This window comes from Artemia franciscana, chromosome 1 (assembly GCF_032884065.1).
Source record: "Artemia franciscana chromosome 1, ASM3288406v1, whole genome shotgun sequence".
NCBI classification, from domain to species: domain Eukaryota; kingdom Metazoa; phylum Arthropoda; class Branchiopoda; order Anostraca; family Artemiidae; genus Artemia; species Artemia franciscana.
Window position 1 is genome coordinate 29363408 of NC_088863.1, and position 20036 is coordinate 29383443.

General features: G+C 35.5%; 1 protein-coding gene across 3 annotated transcripts in view; it reads right to left on the bottom strand.

Moving 5' to 3' along the window:
* Window positions 1-671: 671 nt before the first annotated feature.
* LOC136028307 (glycine receptor subunit alpha-2-like) overlaps window positions 672-20036 on the bottom strand; it is a 131784-nt gene continuing 112419 nt past the window's right edge. For all 3 annotated transcript variants that reach the window (XM_065706071.1, XM_065706087.1, XM_065706078.1), the window contains 2 exons: window positions 10929-11141; window positions 672-999 (listed from right to left, as the gene is read on the bottom strand). In XM_065706071.1, the coding sequence (XP_065562143.1) occupies window positions 715-999; window positions 10929-11141 (498 nt within the window). In that variant the 3' untranslated portion in view covers window positions 672-714. The remainder of the gene's footprint in view (window positions 1000-10928; window positions 11142-20036) is intronic.

A 20036-nucleotide genomic window follows, 5' to 3' on the forward strand; every position in this document is an offset into this window, starting at 1 on the left:
TATAATATAGTAAATATTACAAGTTTCCTCCTTGCGATCGAGAACACGTCCTATAGGCGTATATATGAGGATTTTCTCGCCTGAAGTACCTTTGATGGACATATTTCTATGGGGGTTGAACTTGAAATCGAATCCACGATAATTCAAAATGTATAGAAATCCTCATTCCAAATAAACAGCCAATAATTTAAGTAAAGAAACTTTTCCAAAAGTCATCAGCCTCTGACCACGAAAAAGTATTGGCATCATACCGAACTAAAGGAATTGTCTACTAGGCAATGGCTTTCGAAAATGGTGAGAAAACCTGGGTTCACACATTTGCAAAATCCTCAAAATCTTAAGAATAAAATCAGCATGCTTTTTATTAGGGGTAGGGGTCCAAAGGCTAATTAAGTGTCAACAGTACGCATATGGTCCTGTTCATGCTTCATGATTTACAAGAGCTTCCAAAAGTTGGGAAGGTAGCAGCTAATGAAATGATCTTCAAAATTCGAAATAATAAATAATAGAAATCCCTAAAAAATTCATAAGACTTGTAAAAATCGCCAAATCCCTGCCATAAAATCACTTTTTCTCAGATCGCTTTCCACCCTTAGATCACTATTTTGTTTTTTAGTCAAACACTAAAACAATTACTGGATTAAATTGTTAGCAGCAATGGGACGGTGGAGTCTTGGCTCAATGTTGTATTAAGAGCAAATTGAAATACATCGATTACACTGGAATAGCACATATAACAAATACTGTCCAATAACCCAAATTAAATAAAAAGAAGCAAACTGGAAAAAACATCCGAGAGAACTGATCAATAAGTAGTGCTTTGTTTTTCATGTTGAAATCATTTTGTTTTTTCCTTTGTGAGACTGGAACAGGAGACACGATTATTTGCATGGCTGAATTTGATTGGGAGCTCCTTGATGTAACACAGGTTCCTCTTTTTGTGATTTGGATTTGAGCTGTACTGGAATGTGAAGGGTCACTTCCTTTTAACTGAGTTTCCTGAAATTGTAAGACAAAGAAATAGACTTATGCTCTGACTTACTGGTAGTTTTGTATTAACTGTTTTGAATTATCTGTGAAATTATATTTGAAATGAAAACATTGTCCTAGTCACTTGTAAACCCTAATTATTAGGTTTTGTACATTTGGCATTTAGAATGTTGGACGCTAATCTTGTATATCTTTTGTTTCAGTGTGTCCAAATTCTGGGGAGGTAAAAAATCTAAGTCCAGGGGCAGTTTTAAGGGGGACCAAGGAGGCACTTGCCCCGGGTCGCAGAAATTTTTGGTGCGGAAAATTTCAAATAAATAATCCAAATGTTAAAATTATTTTGTAATTTTTCATTTTTCAATTAAAGTGAAGTAGAGGGCACAGTTGGCGGTAAATAAAAGCAAGTTGAGCCATTTCTTGTTAAAAAAAAGTAAGTAATAATAAAAGTGAAGTGTTGCGATGATTTATATCCCATTAATTTGTCTCACGAACTCGAAGATATATATATATATATATATATATATATATATATATATATATATATGTTTTTAACTACGTAAAACATGCGAATATACAACATTCTTCGCTGTCCCATTTTCTGTGGATATAAATAGATTGTCAGGTTTACTGACTCTTGAACATGCAACATTTGTGTCCCGGTGTCCCAGTTTGTAATTTCTCTTTGAGTGTCCCGTTCGTCATTTATATTCCCTGTGTCTCGGTGTCCCGGTCGTCATTTGTGTCCCGGTGTCCCGGTCTGTAATTTCTATTCAAACAATCCCTGTGTCCCGGTCGTCATTTATATATCCCGCCTGTGCCCCCGGCGTCCCCGTTGTAGTTGTGTCCCTGTGTCCCGGTCGTCATTTATATTCTCTGTGTCCCGGTCGTGATTTGTGTCTGGGTGTCCCAGTCTGTAATTTCTCTTTGAGGTTCCCAGTCGTCATTTATATTCCCTGTGACCCGGTTGTCATTTGTGTCCCGATGTCCCGGTATGTAATTTCATCAGTTGACAAACATGCCGTCAGTCAACAAACAACTTCATGACGCATACAGCTCAATCCTTATAATGACGTCAGTCGACAAACATGACGTCAGTCGACACACAAACAAGACGTCACTCGACACACACACACACACAGACAACTTATTTTTATATATATAGATATAAAACAGTTCAATGGCGACACATTTCCTTAATGAAACCTATCGATGTGTTAGAATTAATTTTAAACATTGAAATGAAGGGAGATGCAGCCTTGGTGTCCACCCCCTGAGTTTGGAGAAATGTTCGACTCAAATCCTGTTGATACCGCCACCGCAGGGTGTGTGTCGGTCCACCTTTTTTGTACCTCCTTTCATGGCAACACTTATATAATGTCCATGGGAGTTTCCCAGCGAACTTCTATGTTCGTGACCTTTACCTGTCATGATATGTTCATTATTCTTCTAAGGCACATGCTTTCAAAGGCTAGGACGCGTTTCTCCAGTTAGACACTTAATTTCCAGCATTCACTTGCATAGAGGAGAATGTACATCACATTGCCATTTATTAGCCAGAGCTTTAAACGCATAGAGTGTGTTCTACTGCGACAAATTGGTTTCAATATATTCAAAACTAACGTAGCTTTGTCCAATCCTAATCTTGATTTCATTGGCTATTTCACCATTGCATTAAATCCAACTCCTAAGGTACTTAAATTCTCGGTCCTGTTCAATTGCTTCTTTTTGCTTTTCAATGTCAGCCGAAAGTCAGATGTAGCCATACTGTTTGTCTTACTGACATTTGAGTGAGGGCTTTTTTTTCGGCCTTTTCATCTATGGCGTTCAGCAGCAATTTCAATCGCTCTTTTGCTTCTCCGAGAAGAACAACTTCGTTTGCAAAGTCCTAGTCAGAGACCTGCCGGCTGCAGATCTTCGCTCCAGAGCCTGAAGACTGTCCTAAAATGTATTCCATAATAATAAAAAACATGAATAGAGATAGAACACTTCCCTGTTTGACACCAGCTATTAGAAGAAACATGTATCCCCATTTTCTGTGAGCACACAAAATTTACTATCTTCATAAAGTGCCGTAATCATTTTGACTAGTTTATCTGGTACTGCGTAATAATTCAAAATCTTCCATAAGATCTTTTGAACAGTTGAATCAAATGCCTTTTCACAATCAATGAAGAGAATACATTTTTGTCCCATCCCTAGACAGTTCAAACATTTGTTTAAGGATGAAAATAATATCAGAGTAAGACCTAATGGGTTAAAAGTCGTGATGCTCTTCCCTGATGTGTGATTCTAGGGGCGTTCATAGGCGTTGTAATATGATTGTGGCTAGTATTTTACTTGACACAGATATTAGGTTTATGCCCTTCCAGTTTTAACAGATTTCGTATATCGCCCTTCTCGAAGAGTTTGATCAGTATGGCCCTTATCTATTTTTTGGGGATTTTTTCGTTATTCCAGATGACCACTAGGAGAGCAGTCAGAACAGTTATATAGGCTTGAAGGGAGTGTCTTCAGTATCCCGAAGCACTCACAGCTGTCGTCACTTCTTCGGTACTGGGGGGGCTAGAGCTTACGTCAATTAGTAAGAAAGGTCAGATTGACTATGGACCATAGTCAGATAAACCATGGGTCAGGATCAACTAAATGATTTAGCGTTAATGAACAAAGAACGCAAAGAATTAGAAGCAGTCAATTGGGACGAGACAATTGATTGTTTTACTGAGGTTAAAGTAAGAAAAGCCAGATTTTAATGTTTAGAAAATTCGGTTAATAAATAAAAATTCTATTAAAATTTGACCTGAAAATTTTTGGAGACACATGGGGGAGTTCTAATCAAGATTTTGCCTTGAGGGCAAGAGTGGCCAGAACTGCCACTGAATCTAAGCTATGTATCTTACGTTCCACCCGGTACCTGGGATGATTATCATCTCCAATAGAAATTTATCCTCAGGGCGCTCAAAATAGACTTGCCCCTGCCAAACCAAAATAAATTTTCGACACCGTTAACAAAGATTGACATACTGTCAACTTGTCAGATGTCTGTATGGGTTCTAAAAATCACTAAAATATTTTTTTAGTTCATCAGTTTTATCAAAGATCATCATGTAGCAAAAATAATTACATGACTCTGGATCTTATTTCCAGATTATAATGGGCTTCATCCCTTTCAGATCTAATTTGGAAATTCTTGATGCAAATTATTTTCATTTTCCGTTAGTTTGAGATGTCGGTTGTCACCGCAGTTCTTGTAAAACGTTTTATACTAGTTAAATGAAATCCTATAACTATAAAGAATCAAAGCATATGAAATTTCAAATTATTAGACTCGACAAGGCTGTCATAAAGTGTCAAATGGTACACTAAAAGCGCAATTTGGCTGACATATTTGGAAGGGAAAGGCTGGACCGGACACACAGACATCATAGAGAGCGAAAATTGTAAATTAATTCTTAAATTTAATTATTCTTTACAAATTTGACTTAAGAAGGCAATTATAAAGCCTCGTTGTGCACTTTGGGTTGTTTTTTCATTTAAAAAAAAAAAAAAATAACAAAAAAGGGTGTCGTCCAAATGTTTTTCTCCAAATTACTGGGGGGGGGGGCAACTGCCATCTCCCAAACGACATAGCTGTATCCTTGGTAAGTAACAAGCATTGGTAAAACTAATTTTACTGGTAGAAATCATGGCTAAAAGCAGGAGAGAAAAACAAATTGAAATCAATATGGCAGAGGTAAAGACCAAACACCTGGAAAATATTCTTTACATTTATTTATAAACTCATTCAAAGCTTAATTCAAACGTCTAAGTTAGGTTTCAATTCGTCTGTCATCTGGAACGTCCCTAAAGCTCAAATGTAGGGAGAGGATGGTTAATTTATTGGGGCGATGATTCAGCTATGGAAGATTTTTTTGTTTGTTTACTTTTATAAGTAAATATAAAAGTAAATTTCCTTTTATACCTTTTTTTATGTGTCTTACTTTATTAATTTCTTATATAAAAAGTAAAACTTACATGGTATGTAAGTTTTATTTTTTATGGGGGATGAAGGTATGTAAGCTCTACTTATTCTGGGGCAAAATTTCAATAATTTTGCCGCAACTAATTGTGGATGGTTGAATGATTTTAATCGGTATTAAAATATGGAATTACAGGGACTGTAATTGGTCACGTTTTTAGTGTACAATAACGTTAGATACCTACAGTATTGATAAATTACACACAGAGTTTGTACTTCGGCTAATGTTTGAAAGTTACCAATAAAAGATGCCACAATCATGTAGCCAAATACGAGATCTATCTGTCCTTATAATTGTTGATAGTGATTGTAACAAAAATGAAATGGTTGCTACCTTGCAGAAACAGAATTGTTAACTGTGATGGATTGTTGTTTCAAATTCACAGTATGGGATCTTTATTAATTGTACAGGAACTTTATAGACAAGATATTCAAATATAAATCAAACAGTTCGTGGTAACGAACTGCAATTAAGGAGCGACCCAGCTAAATAGTAACCGAAACTAAAAAAAACAGAAGTTTGATACCAATAGATACATCAACAGAATCACATCTCTAGATCAGAATACATCAACAGAATCAGCTAATTTTAATTATATAAATTTTATCAATTTTAGGCCTACTCATAAAAAGTTACGAGCCTGAGAAAATTTGCCTTATTTTCGAAAAATGGAGAGAAAAAATCCCCCCAAAATCATAGAATCTTATGAAAATCATTCCATCAGACTTATCGTATCAGCAAACCCTAGTGTAGATGTTTCAAGCTTCTATCTTCAAAAATGTGGAATTTTGTATTTTTTTTCCAAAAGAAAGATCACGGATACGTGTTTGTTTATTTTTTTTTCAGGGTTAATTTTTTCCCCAGTGGTTGTAAAATTTTGCGAGAGGGGTCATTCAAAAGGAAATAAAAACTTCTAGTGCCTTTTTTAAGTGTCAAAAACTGGAGGGCAACCAGGCTCCCTCTAACGCTCAATTTTTTCCACGAAGTCACCTGATCAAAGTTTTGAGATAGTTGCTTTGTTCAGCATAGTTGAAAAATCTAATAGCTATGTCCTTGAGTACGACTTAATCCCCCACAGTCACCGTGGGAAGGACTGTAAGTTATGAATTTAGTCCATTGTTTACATATAATATTGGTTATTGGGAAGTATGCAGACGTTTCAGGGGGGATTTTTCTAGTGGGGGAGTCAGTGGGAGAGTGTTACTTGGAAGGAACATTCAATGGAGAAAATTTTCATAGGGGAAGAGAATTTTCCATGAAGGGAGGTCAGATCTCCCAGCACTATTTAAAAAATGATCAGAAATTAGATAAAAAGATAAGTTTTTCAACTGAAAGTAAGGAGCAACATTAAAACTTAAAACGAACGGAAATTATTACTTATACGAGGGGGTTAACCTCTCGTCATTACTTTGCTCTTTACGCTAAAGTTTCCTATAGTACTTTCAAAAGAGCTATTTATTCTAATGGAACGGCCTTTGTGATTCAGGGGTCATTCTCAAAGAATTGTAACAAAATTCAAACTATAGCATAGAGTGCGAACCCCTCATATACTTGATAATTTCTGTTCGTTTTAAGTTTTAATGTTGCTCCTTACTTTCATTTGAAAAAAAACTTTTTTTTTTTATTTAATCAAACAGTTCGTGGTAACGAACTTTAATGCGGAGCGACCCAGTAGTAAACGCAACTCTATAAAACAGAATTTTGATACTAATAAATACATCAAAAGAATCGGATTTTTATGCTGATTGTAATATATAATTTCCATCAATTTACTCATACTGATCAAAAGTTAAGAGCCTGAGATAATTTGCCTTGTTTTGAAAATAGGGGTAAACTCCCTCATATTCATATATATAAAAATAAGTTGTTTGTCAACTGACGTTATGTTTGTCCACTGACGTCATTATAAGGATTGAACATTATGACGTCATGTATGTATTTTGTATGTTTGTATATGACGTCAAAGGCTTTGTATATGACGTCATTATAAGTATATAAGAAGGCGTTTCAAAGAGAAATTTTTAGTATATGTCTTAAAATGACAGAAGAAACAGTTGAGGAAGCTGATCAAATAGTTAATTCAAAGAGAAATTTTAGTAAAAATCCTACAATGGCAGAAGAAACAGCCGAGGAAGCTGCTCAAAGAATTAATGCCAAAAGGCTTGCGGCTAAAGAACGCAAAACCGCGCAGTTAGATGAAAATCAACCTGGTCAGCGGGAGTCAAAACGTATCAAAACTGAAAATGATAGCGATGATGAGTGTAGGTGAAACAATCAGTTGACAAGAATTGCTTAAACTCATCGATGCTACGATGCCCTAAAATATCCTATCATTTTTTGGGATGGAGCCGACGGCTATCACTTTAATATTAAATTGATAGATCCAGCCACTAACAAAGAAATGGATAAGAAATGCCGCGCAATGAAATATTATGCCTATAGATTAATGATTCGTCATTTATTACATTTACATATAATCCATCTTGGGATTAGACACAACAGCTTTTACATCCTGGACAATCGCCGGTTCATAGACATGACATTACGGCCCGTGTCTTCCGGCAAAAGTTGCTCTCCTTCCTCTCCTACAGAGTTATGGGAGAAATTCAAGTGGCCGAGAATATACTCCACCGAATACGGCTAGAAAGGTCAGATATGACCTTGGACTTTACAACAGAAATTTATAACTGCACTTTAGTTATGATTGAAGATTTGTGCTTATCTATTGCAAACAAACTTCTCAAGCATTTGGGAATGCCTTCACCTAATCGTACTGCTTCTATTTCTACATGTGTAGAATGGGATCGTGAACAAAGTTACAACACAATTGATCTACTGTCGTATGTTACAGACCGGGACACAAGGAACATAAATGACGACCGGGACACTCAAAGAGAAATTACAGACCGGGACACCGGGACACAAATGACAAGCGGGACACAGGGAATATAAATGACGACCGGGACACTCAAAGAAAAATTACAGACCGAGACGCCGGGACACAAATGACGACCGGGACACAAGGAATATAAATGACGACCGCGACACAGGGACACAACTACAACGGGACGCCGGAAGGGCACATGGGGGATATATAAATGACGACAGGGACACAGGGAATATTCGATTAGCAATTATCATCAACAAAGCCCAAGGGCAATCATTAGAAAAATGCGGTATAATTCTGAATACGGATTGTTTTCCCATGAACAATTATATGTTGCATGTTCAAGAGTCGGTAAACGTGACAATCTATTTATATGCACAGACAATGGGACAGCGAAGAATATTGTATATTCGCAAGTTTTACGTAGTTAAAAACACACACACATATATATATATATATATCTATATATATATAAATAAGTTGTCTGTCTGTGGATCTGTGGATCAGGTGACGTCATGTTTCTGTGTCGGCTGACGTCATGTTAAAAAACTAAAAAAAGGAAACAAAAAGAAAAATAAAGGAGAAAAACAAAACTAAAAAAATAAAAATAAAAAAAAACTAAAAAGAAAAAGAAAAAAACTAAAAAAATGTAAAAACCAAAAAAAAACATAAAAAGAAAAAAAGGGGAAAAATACAAAAATTTATTTCATCATTTACCATTTCAAAAACGAATGTATATACAGACTGGGACACCGGAATACAAATGACGACCGGGACACAGGGAATATATATGACGACCGGGACACAGGGACACAACTACAACGGGGACGCCGGGGGGCACAGGGGGATATATAAATGACGATGGGGACACAGAGAATGTTCGATTAGCAATCACCATCAACAAAGCTCAAGGGCAATCATTAGAATCATGAGGTATAACTAAAAAAAAACAAAAAAAAGGCAGAAAACTAAAACCTAAAAAAAAGACCAATTCAAAAACGAATGTATATACAGACTGGGACACCGGGACACGAATGACGACCGGGACACCGGGACACAAGGAATATCAATGACGCCCGGGACCCTCAAAGAGAATTCACAGACTGGGACACCGGGACATAACTGACGACCGGAACACATGGAATATAAATGACGAGCGGGGCACCGGGGTGCACACGGGGATATATAAATGACGACGGCGACACAGGGAATCGTCGATTAGCAATCACCATCAACAAAGCTCAAGGGCAATCAATAGAATCATGAGGTATAGATCTGAATACGGATTGTTTTCCCATGGACCATTATATGTTGCATGTTCAAGAGTCGGTAAACCTGACAATCTATTTATATGCACAGACAATGGGACAGCAAAGAATGTTGTATATTCGCAAGTTTTACGTAGTTAAAAACATATATATATATATATATATATATATATATATATATATATATATATATATATATATATATATATATATATATATATATATATATATATATATATATATATATATATATATATATCTATATTCACAGGTGGGACACAGGGACACGACTACAATGGCACGTAACTGATATGGCGCGTAACTATTTACGCGCGCGGGGGGGCTTGGGGGGTGCGAAGCGCCCTCACCAACTGGGTGTTTGTGTGGCGCAAAGCGCCACACCAGCAGCTAGTACATAATAATAATATAGAAATATAGAAGCTCGTTACGTAAGTTATTTTGTAAGTTACGTATATTTTTTACTAAAAAAACGTTCGTTGAAAATCAAAAATACTAGTTGCCAAAAAATTTGAGGGCAACTAGGCCTCCTCCCCCACCCTTTATCTCAAAATCTTCCGATCAAAACTAAGAGAAAGTCATTTAGCAAAAAAAATTAATACACGAATTTCGTTTTTATTATTCATTTACGGAGAGCTAAAATCGAACATGCATTAATTCAAAACGTTCAGAAATTAAATAAACAAAACAGGTTTTTTTTAACCGAAAGTAAGGAGCGACATTAAAACTTAAAACGAACAGAAATCACTCCGTGTATGTAAGGGGCTGTTCCTTCCTCAACACCCCGCTCCTTACGGTAAAGTTTGACTCTTTCTCTCAACTCTACTTTATAAAAGAGTAAAAAAACTTTACTGTAAAGAGCGGGGCGTTGAGGAGGGAATAGCCCCTTTCATACACGGAGTAATTTATGTTCGGTTTAAGTTTTAATGTCTCTCCTTCCTTTCAGTTAAAAAAAACTTGTTTTTTTATTTAATACATTCTAAGACCAGACTGGCTATACATGACGTATGACAAAGAAAAATAAATGAAAATAAAAATAAATATCCAAGAAAAACGAGGGTAATACCAACCAGTTGACTCTTTCTCTCAAATCTACTTTTTAGAACAGTAAAAACTTTATCGTAAAGAGCGGGGTATTGAGGGAAAGCCCCTTTCATATACGGAGTAATATTTGTTCGTTTTAAGTTTTATTGTCGCTCCTTACCTTCAGTTAAAAAAACTTATTTTTTTTTATTTAATTTCTGAACGTTTTTGAATTAATGAATCTTTTAATTTTGACTCTCCTCACATGAATACTTAAAACAAAATTTGTATATATTTTTTTTGGCTAAATGGCTTTCTCTAAGTTTTGACCAGACGATTTTGAGAAAAAAGGGGTGTGGAAGGAAGCCCAGTTGCCTTTCAATCATTTGGTTACTTAAAAAGGCAACTAGGTCTTAAAAAGTCAACTCTCAAATATACTTTTTAAAACAGTAAAAAACTTTAGTGTAAAGAGCGGGGCGTAGAGGAGGGAACAGCCCCTTTCATATACAGAGTAATTTCTGTTCGCTTTAAGTTCTATTGTCGCTCCTTACTTTCAGTTAAAAAAACTTGTTTTTTTTATTTAATTCAAATATAAAATACGATTAAAATTTTCCCCTCTTTTTTTTATTTCTTGACAATACAGTTCAGAGGACTGGTAAGTTGATCTTAAAAAAAAGTTTTCAGCCTACGCCCGTGGTAATCCTGGTCGAGTCTCAGTGAACTTACTTGTTCATGGTTCTCGAATATCTGCCCATGGTCTTTCCTCTCTTTGCGCTTTGAGCCGTTGAGCTTGCTTGTAAGTGAACGAATACTTCGAATCAAAAAAGATTCTTGAGTTGGAAGATCAGTCAAATCTCCAATGATGATGTTCACAAGAGCATACTCCATAAGGGACAAAAATACGAAGACTGTACATGAAGACATAAATACGTCTATTGCCTAGAAGGAAACAAAAAAAAAATATTGATCGAGTAAAAGTTAATTTTGGCAAAAAGTTAAGCGGTACTGCTAATTAAAGTTGCCTATAACATAGCTAGAAATAGATCTGTGAATACACGGCTCTGTGAAGCAGTATAAATACTATGACCAAAAATCCACATTTAACCACCGATCCATTTTAGTGAATACCGATCCAAATCCCAAACGACGCCTTCATCAAGTTTGATTGAGATACAATTGCCTCTTATAGTAAAATTCCTAGTTTAAATAATGTAGGATGCTTCCGCTTCCATAAAATTAAATTCTTTCTAGATTCTAAAAAGTCAAAACTTAGAAATTAATTTTCATTCCCCACTTCTTCTGGAGTCTGAAAACCTGTCTGAGATCCTATAGTGTTGAAAGGAACGTCGTCTTCTTAGACGTACAGAGTTAATATTTTGTACATGCAGACTTCGAACTTAAATTAGTAATAAGATTAAAAAAAAAACTATATTAATGGTTTGAATAGAAGTCGTTACAGGGCACTATACATCTTAGATGCATTTATTTTATATGGACTTATGGCGAAATATTGAGTTTTAATAAGATTTGTGAATAAATTTATGCTTGAAAGAATTTCCATTACTTCATGAATTGGACAAGATGCGTATTCGAAAAATCATTTATATATTATGAGAGAAAACCTTCTAAGAAATACCTTTTTACATTAATAATTTTGTTATTTTTTTCTAAATGTCTTAATGGACAATCGGATACATTCTAAGGTCAATAAAGAAAAAGAAGAAAAAAAAATAAACACGTTGTCTAAAACTTTAGCTTGAAATGTGTAAATAATCATGCTTTTAACCTATTTATATGCTGTTATCAGAATAAATTATAGTGTAAATAGATTCTAAATCAAGTGTGCAACAAGGTCAGAAAACGACCTCATTTTAGGTTTAGCAACAGCTCACTGTGGTTGTTACCGATAAGACAAATAGATTAATATGTGATCAGCACCAACTTGCGCTAGACTGGTTTCCCTCTGATAGTTTACATTCCTTTACGAAAATCAGTTTAGAACCAGAATGGAAAGCAAGCTTACATAACAAGATTTTTATTTTACCCAAACTGTAAACTTTATAATATACTTTTTCCTACCTCTCAAATTACCTTGAGAAGGAATATTAATATCTAGTCAATCTCTTAGCCGGTAACTAGGCTGGTAGAATTTAAAGAATAAAACACAACATTGTTACCAAGTTTTTATCAGTAAATTGCGGTACGGTCGACTTGTCTTATGGACAACCTTAGCGTTATTGGCTTTTTTAATTGAAGTTTCCTAATCGATTATTTTTCTCGTTTTACGTAGGGGAACTTAAGAAATCTTTAGAAAGTCACAAAATAGTCGTGCAATCCCTTAAATTTCAATCTTTTTTCAAGTTAAGATTTTTTTATTTAGACTTAGCATAGTCAGCTTAATAAACAAACCCCTTCCCTTATTTTCAGTGTTGAGGAGGTCCGGTTACGTCTATGTTAATTGCGTATCCAAAGGAAATTTACAGCACAATTAAAAAGTAACTCCAACTAAAAGGAAAAAAGATCTTTAGTTCATGATCTATTTATATTCAAAATACAAAATTTCAAGTTCTAAATCCTTCTAAAAAAAAAAAAAAATAAAATGTATTATGCGCGTCAAGCTCAAGCACATGGGAAAGCTGCTTTTTAAAAGTTCTTCTAATAAAATTCTCGTATATACCCTCCTTCTTAAGACTCAAGGGGCTGCTGAACAGATTATTTTTTTTAGCTAATATAAATTTTACTTTTTTACGGTTGAAATATTCCTTCATACAAGAGAATGAAGTAAACATTGTTGATTTAAGCCAAGATAAATAAAATATTGTGTCCAGTAGTCCTATAAATTGAAACAAAAATAGGGTAATTTGTGTTTTCACAAATAAAAAAAAAATAAGGAAATACAAGATATGTATATGAAATTCACCAAAGGGTTCAATTCCTGTAATAGAAGGGTAATATACACACACTATCTAAACATTACTTCATAAAAACAAAAAGAAAGAGAGAGCAAAATAGAGAGAGAGAGAGAGAGAGAGAGAGAGGAACAGAGTCAGAGAACAAGAAAGAGCAAAAGAAATTTATTCTAATTACTCTGCAAAAACTAAAACGGTTCGATTGGCAGCCTAACAGTTATAAAAAGAAAGAGAAAAAGTAATAATGTTAAATAAATTTATAAGGAAACCTTTCAAAGAAAAAAATCTTTCGAAGGGACCAAACGAATGGATTTTCTGAGCCAAAGTAGGAGGGATTTTCCATTTAATATGACGCGTAACTGAAAGCAAATCTGACCTTACTGTTGAAGTGAGCGAAATTTGATTATGGAATTTGATTAGGTGATGATTTGACCGATCAATCAAGGAAGCTGACGTAAATCTATGAGTTCTGAAATGATCACTGCCGAGGTAAGACCAGTAAATATGTGCCAGAAAGAATAAAAAGAAAGACCGAGTAGTTCTTTGGATGCTTACTGATTGATTTATTTCCTGGATAAAATTACAGCTTTATGATCAAAGGCAGCGCAATTGCTTCCTTCACAATTGTTGAATTACTTCCTCGCAATTGTTTCTGAGTAACAGGAGTTTTTTTTTTTTTTTTTTTTTTTTTTTTTTTTTTTTTTTTTAATAAGAAGGTGGACATCGACTATACAAACTGATTCCAAGAATTTAAATTCAAGTTCAGAACATTGTGGATATGCTGAAAACGTCGAGTAACAAATACTTTTTGCATTGTAAAAAGACAGAAATTGGGTGAGTGAATCAATACTCTTATTGCAATCAAACCGATTTTCACTTTTTCGTGTTTCAAGTTCACTTTTCATGTATAAACGGGGATATAACAAAAGATATCTTAAGTACTTCGTGAGATGTATCAAATTAGCAAAAAGAGGTACTTCAAATCACTTGAAACCAAAGGTTCACTTCCACTGAAATTTGACAGGATCGAAATTTGGCCTAAGTAAAGACCAATGTAGGCGCAGTGTGTTTTTTCATCAAGGAACTTCTTATAGAAGGAGTTGTCGAAGAGACTTTGAAAGGAGTTGATTCGATCTGAGATTGAAAATTCTTGTGCCCTTTTTAAGAGTTAAAAGTGATTGGAAAACATCCAGCCCCTTCCCACGCCTATTAACATCTTCATACATATCCAACCAAAATTTTGAGATGACCCTTCTGTTTAGTACGGTTGGAAGGTCCTGTAACTAGACCTCTGGGGATGCAAGCCCTCATCCACTCCCACAGCTGTTGGGGCAAGGGCTGTAAGCTATGCAATTCACACATTGTTTACATATGGTATTTGTTACTGAGAAGGATGGCATGTTTGATGTTTGGTGTTCAAAAGGACCAAGAGCATTCAAGTGAAGCTTTCAGAGAATGTTTACGAAAGTCTTGAACTAAATCAAAACACGTTATGTGCACATTGGTTGTAAAAAGAGCGTAAATCAGGAATGATTGAGGGGATTAAGCTGGAATTTTTAAAAAATGGGGAGGGGGTTGATCAATTGACCAAAAAGGCAATATTTACAATTAAAAATACCGATACTACTACTGCTACTACAACTACTTCTTCCGTGGTGACTACTACTAAGGATAAGAATGTCGAGAAAATCTTGAGGTGACGGCTACTAGTGCTACTGCTGTTACTACTACTATTAATACAACACTTCTACTATTACTCCTATTACTACTATGACGTTAGTACTACTATGGTTAGGGGTATGAACGCAAAAATGTAAGAGAATATTGAGCGGAAAGTTGAAATACATTTAAAACACAATGTACATGCAGGTTCTAAAAAATGTGTATTTTAGTAATAGTAATAGGTTGGAACTTTCAGGGAATACTTTTGGTGAAGGTCAATAGACCAAAAGGTAATTTGTCTACACTAGTGCTAATGCTGCTACCACTACTACTACTTCAACTACTGCTTGTTTTGCAGCTACCGGTAAAGCTAGGAGCCTTAGGGTGAAAATTTGAGCAGGAAGTTAAATTAAATTAAAATACACTAAGGCCGTGCAGGTTATGGATAGGGTATATCAGCAACATAGCAGCAACGGCCTATTGTATTGAATCTTCCAGGGATGAGAGGGATGGTTAACTGACCAAAAGGTGATATGTGCATACTACTACCACTAGTGCTACTACTGTTAGTATTACAACTAATCACACTGCTACTGCTATTACTAGTATTATTACTGCTACTACTACTACTACTACTACTACTACTACTACTACTAATACTACTACTACTGAGTTTACTATTACAGTAAAGGCTACGGGCATGAAAGTGAAAATCTCAGGAAATATTGAGGGGAGGGTTGAAAAGGATAAAAAAACACCGTTTACGTGTAGGTTGTTAAAATGGCGTATCACCAATATCTTAGGAATGGCTTGAAGTATGAATATTAAAATTACAGGGATTGTTGCGAGGATGTTGAACATACCAAAAGGCAACCAAAGTAAAGAGCAAAGTGGGCACAATCTATTTTCTTCTCTCTAAGGCACATCATATGCATGCGAGGGGGCTAGTATTGCCCATTATAAGATTCATTTCATTGTTTAAATCTCAGATTAATACTTTTTTCTCCCTAATGGACTGAGAATTTGGGACCCTTTTCACCCACTTGTGGAAGGATCTGTATAATCTACCTAAAAATATCTTCTACACGGTCAATTTTTTTTCTTTTTGGCTAAACACTCTTTAATTTGGTTTAAAATTTATTTCCCATCCCATTTTCACTATCGACTAGAAGGAGATTTATATTCTCTGTAGCTTCATTTGACCCAGCATTGTGAGCCTCTTAGATTTCTTTTAAATTTGTTTCAGCAAACAAAACATCGAATAATCCGACTTTTCTTTCGAAATCCCTACTAATAGTGAAGTGGCTAAGCATGAAAGTCGTGCTTTTTTTTAAAGACACCATGAAAGTTGGCGGACATATACTTTTGACCGTGCGAATATTCCTGTAATACAGGCAATATATTTGATCACTACAGCACTGTCAAAAAGTCGTATAAGGTCGCGAATAGTCAATTGAGGTTTCAATATCCCCAGAAAGTCTTGAAATGGATAAAAACGTCACAAAACGTTGTAAAGATTCAAAATAGGGTTTAAATAGCCCAAAAAAGTCTTAAAATGGGTAAAAAGTACTACTAAGCCCACTGGTCCTCTCACTTTTATCCTCAGATCATAAAAACTTGTCTAAACGTCACAAAACGTCATTTTTTTCAAATAATGATTTACTGATATATAAGGGTCACTAAATTAAAGCCCTGGATGAGGCCTCAGCAATGCTGATAATTCCTTGAAAGGGAGACAGCAAATTAGGTGACAAGAACGTCGTCAAAAAGTTGCAAGACGTTGCTTATCTTAAAAAAGCGGCTAGATTACGCAAGAACGTCTTGAACGGGTAAAAACGATCTTCTGATCGCATTGGCGAAAAATGAGATTCGGATCGCAATGGCAATTTTAGAATCGTATTAGAGGCTTTAATAAGGATTGTGGACCTCAGTTTTCTTAAGAATTGCAACATTATCGGAAGCTCTCATTAGGTTGTGTGACGTTCTGACTATGTAATACGTGTAAAAAAAAGTAAAAAAAAAACTGAAAAACTGATTCCAAAAATTAAAATTAAATTTCAGAACGTTGGGGATAAGCCGAGTAACACGAGTTCATTTGTTCAAAAATAAGAAGCTGGACATCGACTATACAATTAAATGAATCAATATTTTTATTACGATAAAAATTATATTCACTTTTTCAGGATTCAAGCTGACTTTTCAAGCATAACCGGGGATATTACAAAAAGATATTTTAGGTACTTTGTGAGATTCATCACGATTAGCAAAAAGAGGTTCTTCAAATCACTTGAAAACAAAGGTTTTTTAAGCAGGAGTACATTTTCCGCTACATTTACATCTGACGGTGCATGGCAGATTTGCTGTTATACATTTGCACTTCTGAACACAACATTTTTTAGAATTGCACTTAGTTAGCTTCTTTCAGGCAGACGACGTCTCAGGTAAATCACTACAATGTGGAACCCGTTTTCTGCCTTTGTCTCGTTTCCATCCCCATTGTGGAGGATCAATTTTAAGTGGATCACATTTAAGCGACTGATACCACATTTTGGCTTAAATATTGCCAAATACACATATTATAACATATTATAACATGCACATATTAAATATTACCAAATATTACATATTTGGCGCGTCGGATTCTTTGAAGTATTGCTGCTCTCGATGGAGGAATCTGATCCACCAATTTGCCAAAACAGGTTTTTGCAAGCCTCATTGATATCAGCATTGCAACTCGTACCCTATACAGGGGTTACAAATCGTTGGAGCTCACCTACAACGTCCTTTTCTATGTCTTTGTCACATTCCATTGCATTAGTCACCGATGATGATAGCTCAGGGTAGGTTTGCCATAGACCCTGGCCTGTAGAATGACTAATGTTCGCAACTAAAGAAGCAGAATTGCAGCCAAAGAAAGCATGGAATATTGGCAGTTCTTCAGATTTGGAAATCCCAAGCTTCGCAGCAACGCAGTGTGTTGGGATGAACCTGTGGCTCGCACTAACTCCAAAGGACATCCACATTTCCTCGACATTCGAATCATGAAAAACCGAACAAGCAAAATGGAAACATCTGTGTCTACCGACTGAACGACCAGGAGTATGTAACCATTATCACTGCCTACATTCGCGTGCCGGACAATGCGTGTATCTTCATGTGTACAGGGACTTCAATTTTCAGTATCGATCATTCGGCCGGAAAATAACACAAAAACTTTGCTCGTAGCAAATAACTCTTGATCTTAGGGTTGGCATATCTTTTCCAGCAAAATTTCAGAAAACAAGTCAAACAGCTCTTGCTTATTCTCATAAACCCGCAGGACGTCTTTCCATTTCGACTTCTGGGGCATCGTTGTTGTGAACTAAACCCGAGTTGTGATGATCCCTGTTCCTTGCTTTGTTCTTGTTTAAAATTTCAGGCTATCTTCCATGTACATGTCCCAGATGACAATAAGTCTTTTACATCGCATGAGCTGAGATCGAATACACGGAATGAAGACGTCGACTTCATAATCACCTAAAGTTTTGGCTTCACCAGGGATCAACATATGAACGATAAAGGTGCCATCCAAAATCCACTACGAATTAAACGAAGTAAAAATAGATCTTGGAAACTCTGAACATGTTTCTATATCTTCAAGCAGCAATGGAATGAGATTAGGTTTCGGGATGCTTCGGAGTTCACCATAGTTTGAAAGTACGGGAGAAACCATCTGATTTTCATGGGATAGGAAGTTTGTCAAGTCAGTAGATCTGTCGCTGGCAATATTGACAATGTAGAGACTATAAAAGAGGTCTGTGTTCTTCATCGAGGCATCTAGCCTGCTCTTCATTGGTGTATTTACAGCATGTCCTATTTTTTTCCTGAATTATTTCAACATTATTTCGAGGGATTGTATCAGGCAGTGGTTGTTTCCTCAAGAAAAATCGGTTCATCACGGATTCTTTGTACTAATGTTCCTCTTTTTGATACAGGGATAAAACAAGTCCTTTTATCTGAACAACTAGTCAACTATCTAATACAAGCACTTCTTTAGAATTTTCTTCAAATTGGTTTCTTTAGATGACATGCTTATGATCTGAGGTTTAAATTAAGACGACCAGTGAGTTCAGCAGCATTTTTACCCATTTCAAGACTTTTCTTGGGCTACTAAAATCTCATTTGATTTTTACGACGTTGTGTGACATTTAGAAGACGGTTCTTATGATCTGAGGATAAAAGCGAGAGGACCAGTGGGATCAGTAGTATTTTTATCCATTTCAAAACTTTCCTGGGCTATTAAAACCCCTTGTAAATTTTCACGACGATTTTTACTTTTAGACCACATTCATACGATCTGAGGATAAAAGTCAGACGGCTAAGTAGTGGGTTCAGCAGTATTTTTTCCCATTTCAAGATTTTCTTTGGCTATTAAAACCTCATTTGACAATTCACGACGTTATACAACGTTTGAAAGACATGCTAGTAGTCAAATATTTTTCCTCCAGTTCCAGGATTGTTCAGCGCAGGCCACCAACTGTCATGCTTTCCTAGAAAAATACATGATTCTTCTGATTTTTAAAACTTAGCCACTCCAGAATATGAGCATATTCCTTATCCCTGCCTCCTAGCAATGCATTTTGTCAAAATCAATATGTTGAATTTTAAAAAGTTGGTAAGAAACTGAACTATTTTTTTGTATTCTATTAGTGTACTCTTCCTGGAAATCAGGTCTGGATATGTTCAATCATAATAGACAAAACTCATAGGTACACCCCAAGTGTGTTTTTGCACTTGACAGGTGCATTTGTATAATTTTCTATAGTTTGTTTGTGCCTTCTTTTTTTCCCGAAACTCCACAAATTTGGATAATTTGGATAAGATGTTGTGTATGAATCTTCAATTATTTAAATCCATCAGAATTGTCTTTGATTTGACGAAGTTGGACCCAAAGTTGGCCTCATAACAATTCCAACAAACATTAAAATTTACAAAAAGTTCAGTTATCTTTGTGAATCTTTAGGCTGATTGATCCAACAGCGTTTAGTATGTGTCTTGAATTTATTTAGCCATCATCCAATTGTTTTCGGATGAAATGTCGTATTTCTTTTTAAATATTGAAAGGTTCATAACGTTAATACTTACTCCTAGATAAATTAATGCTGGCAAATGTATATTGTACTGTAAATGTCCGAAATCTAGTTAATGTCGATATTTGCCGGTGAATGTTCGAAATTCCTTTTTATACGCTTGGATTCAATTATCTTTGCGAATCAGCTTTTTC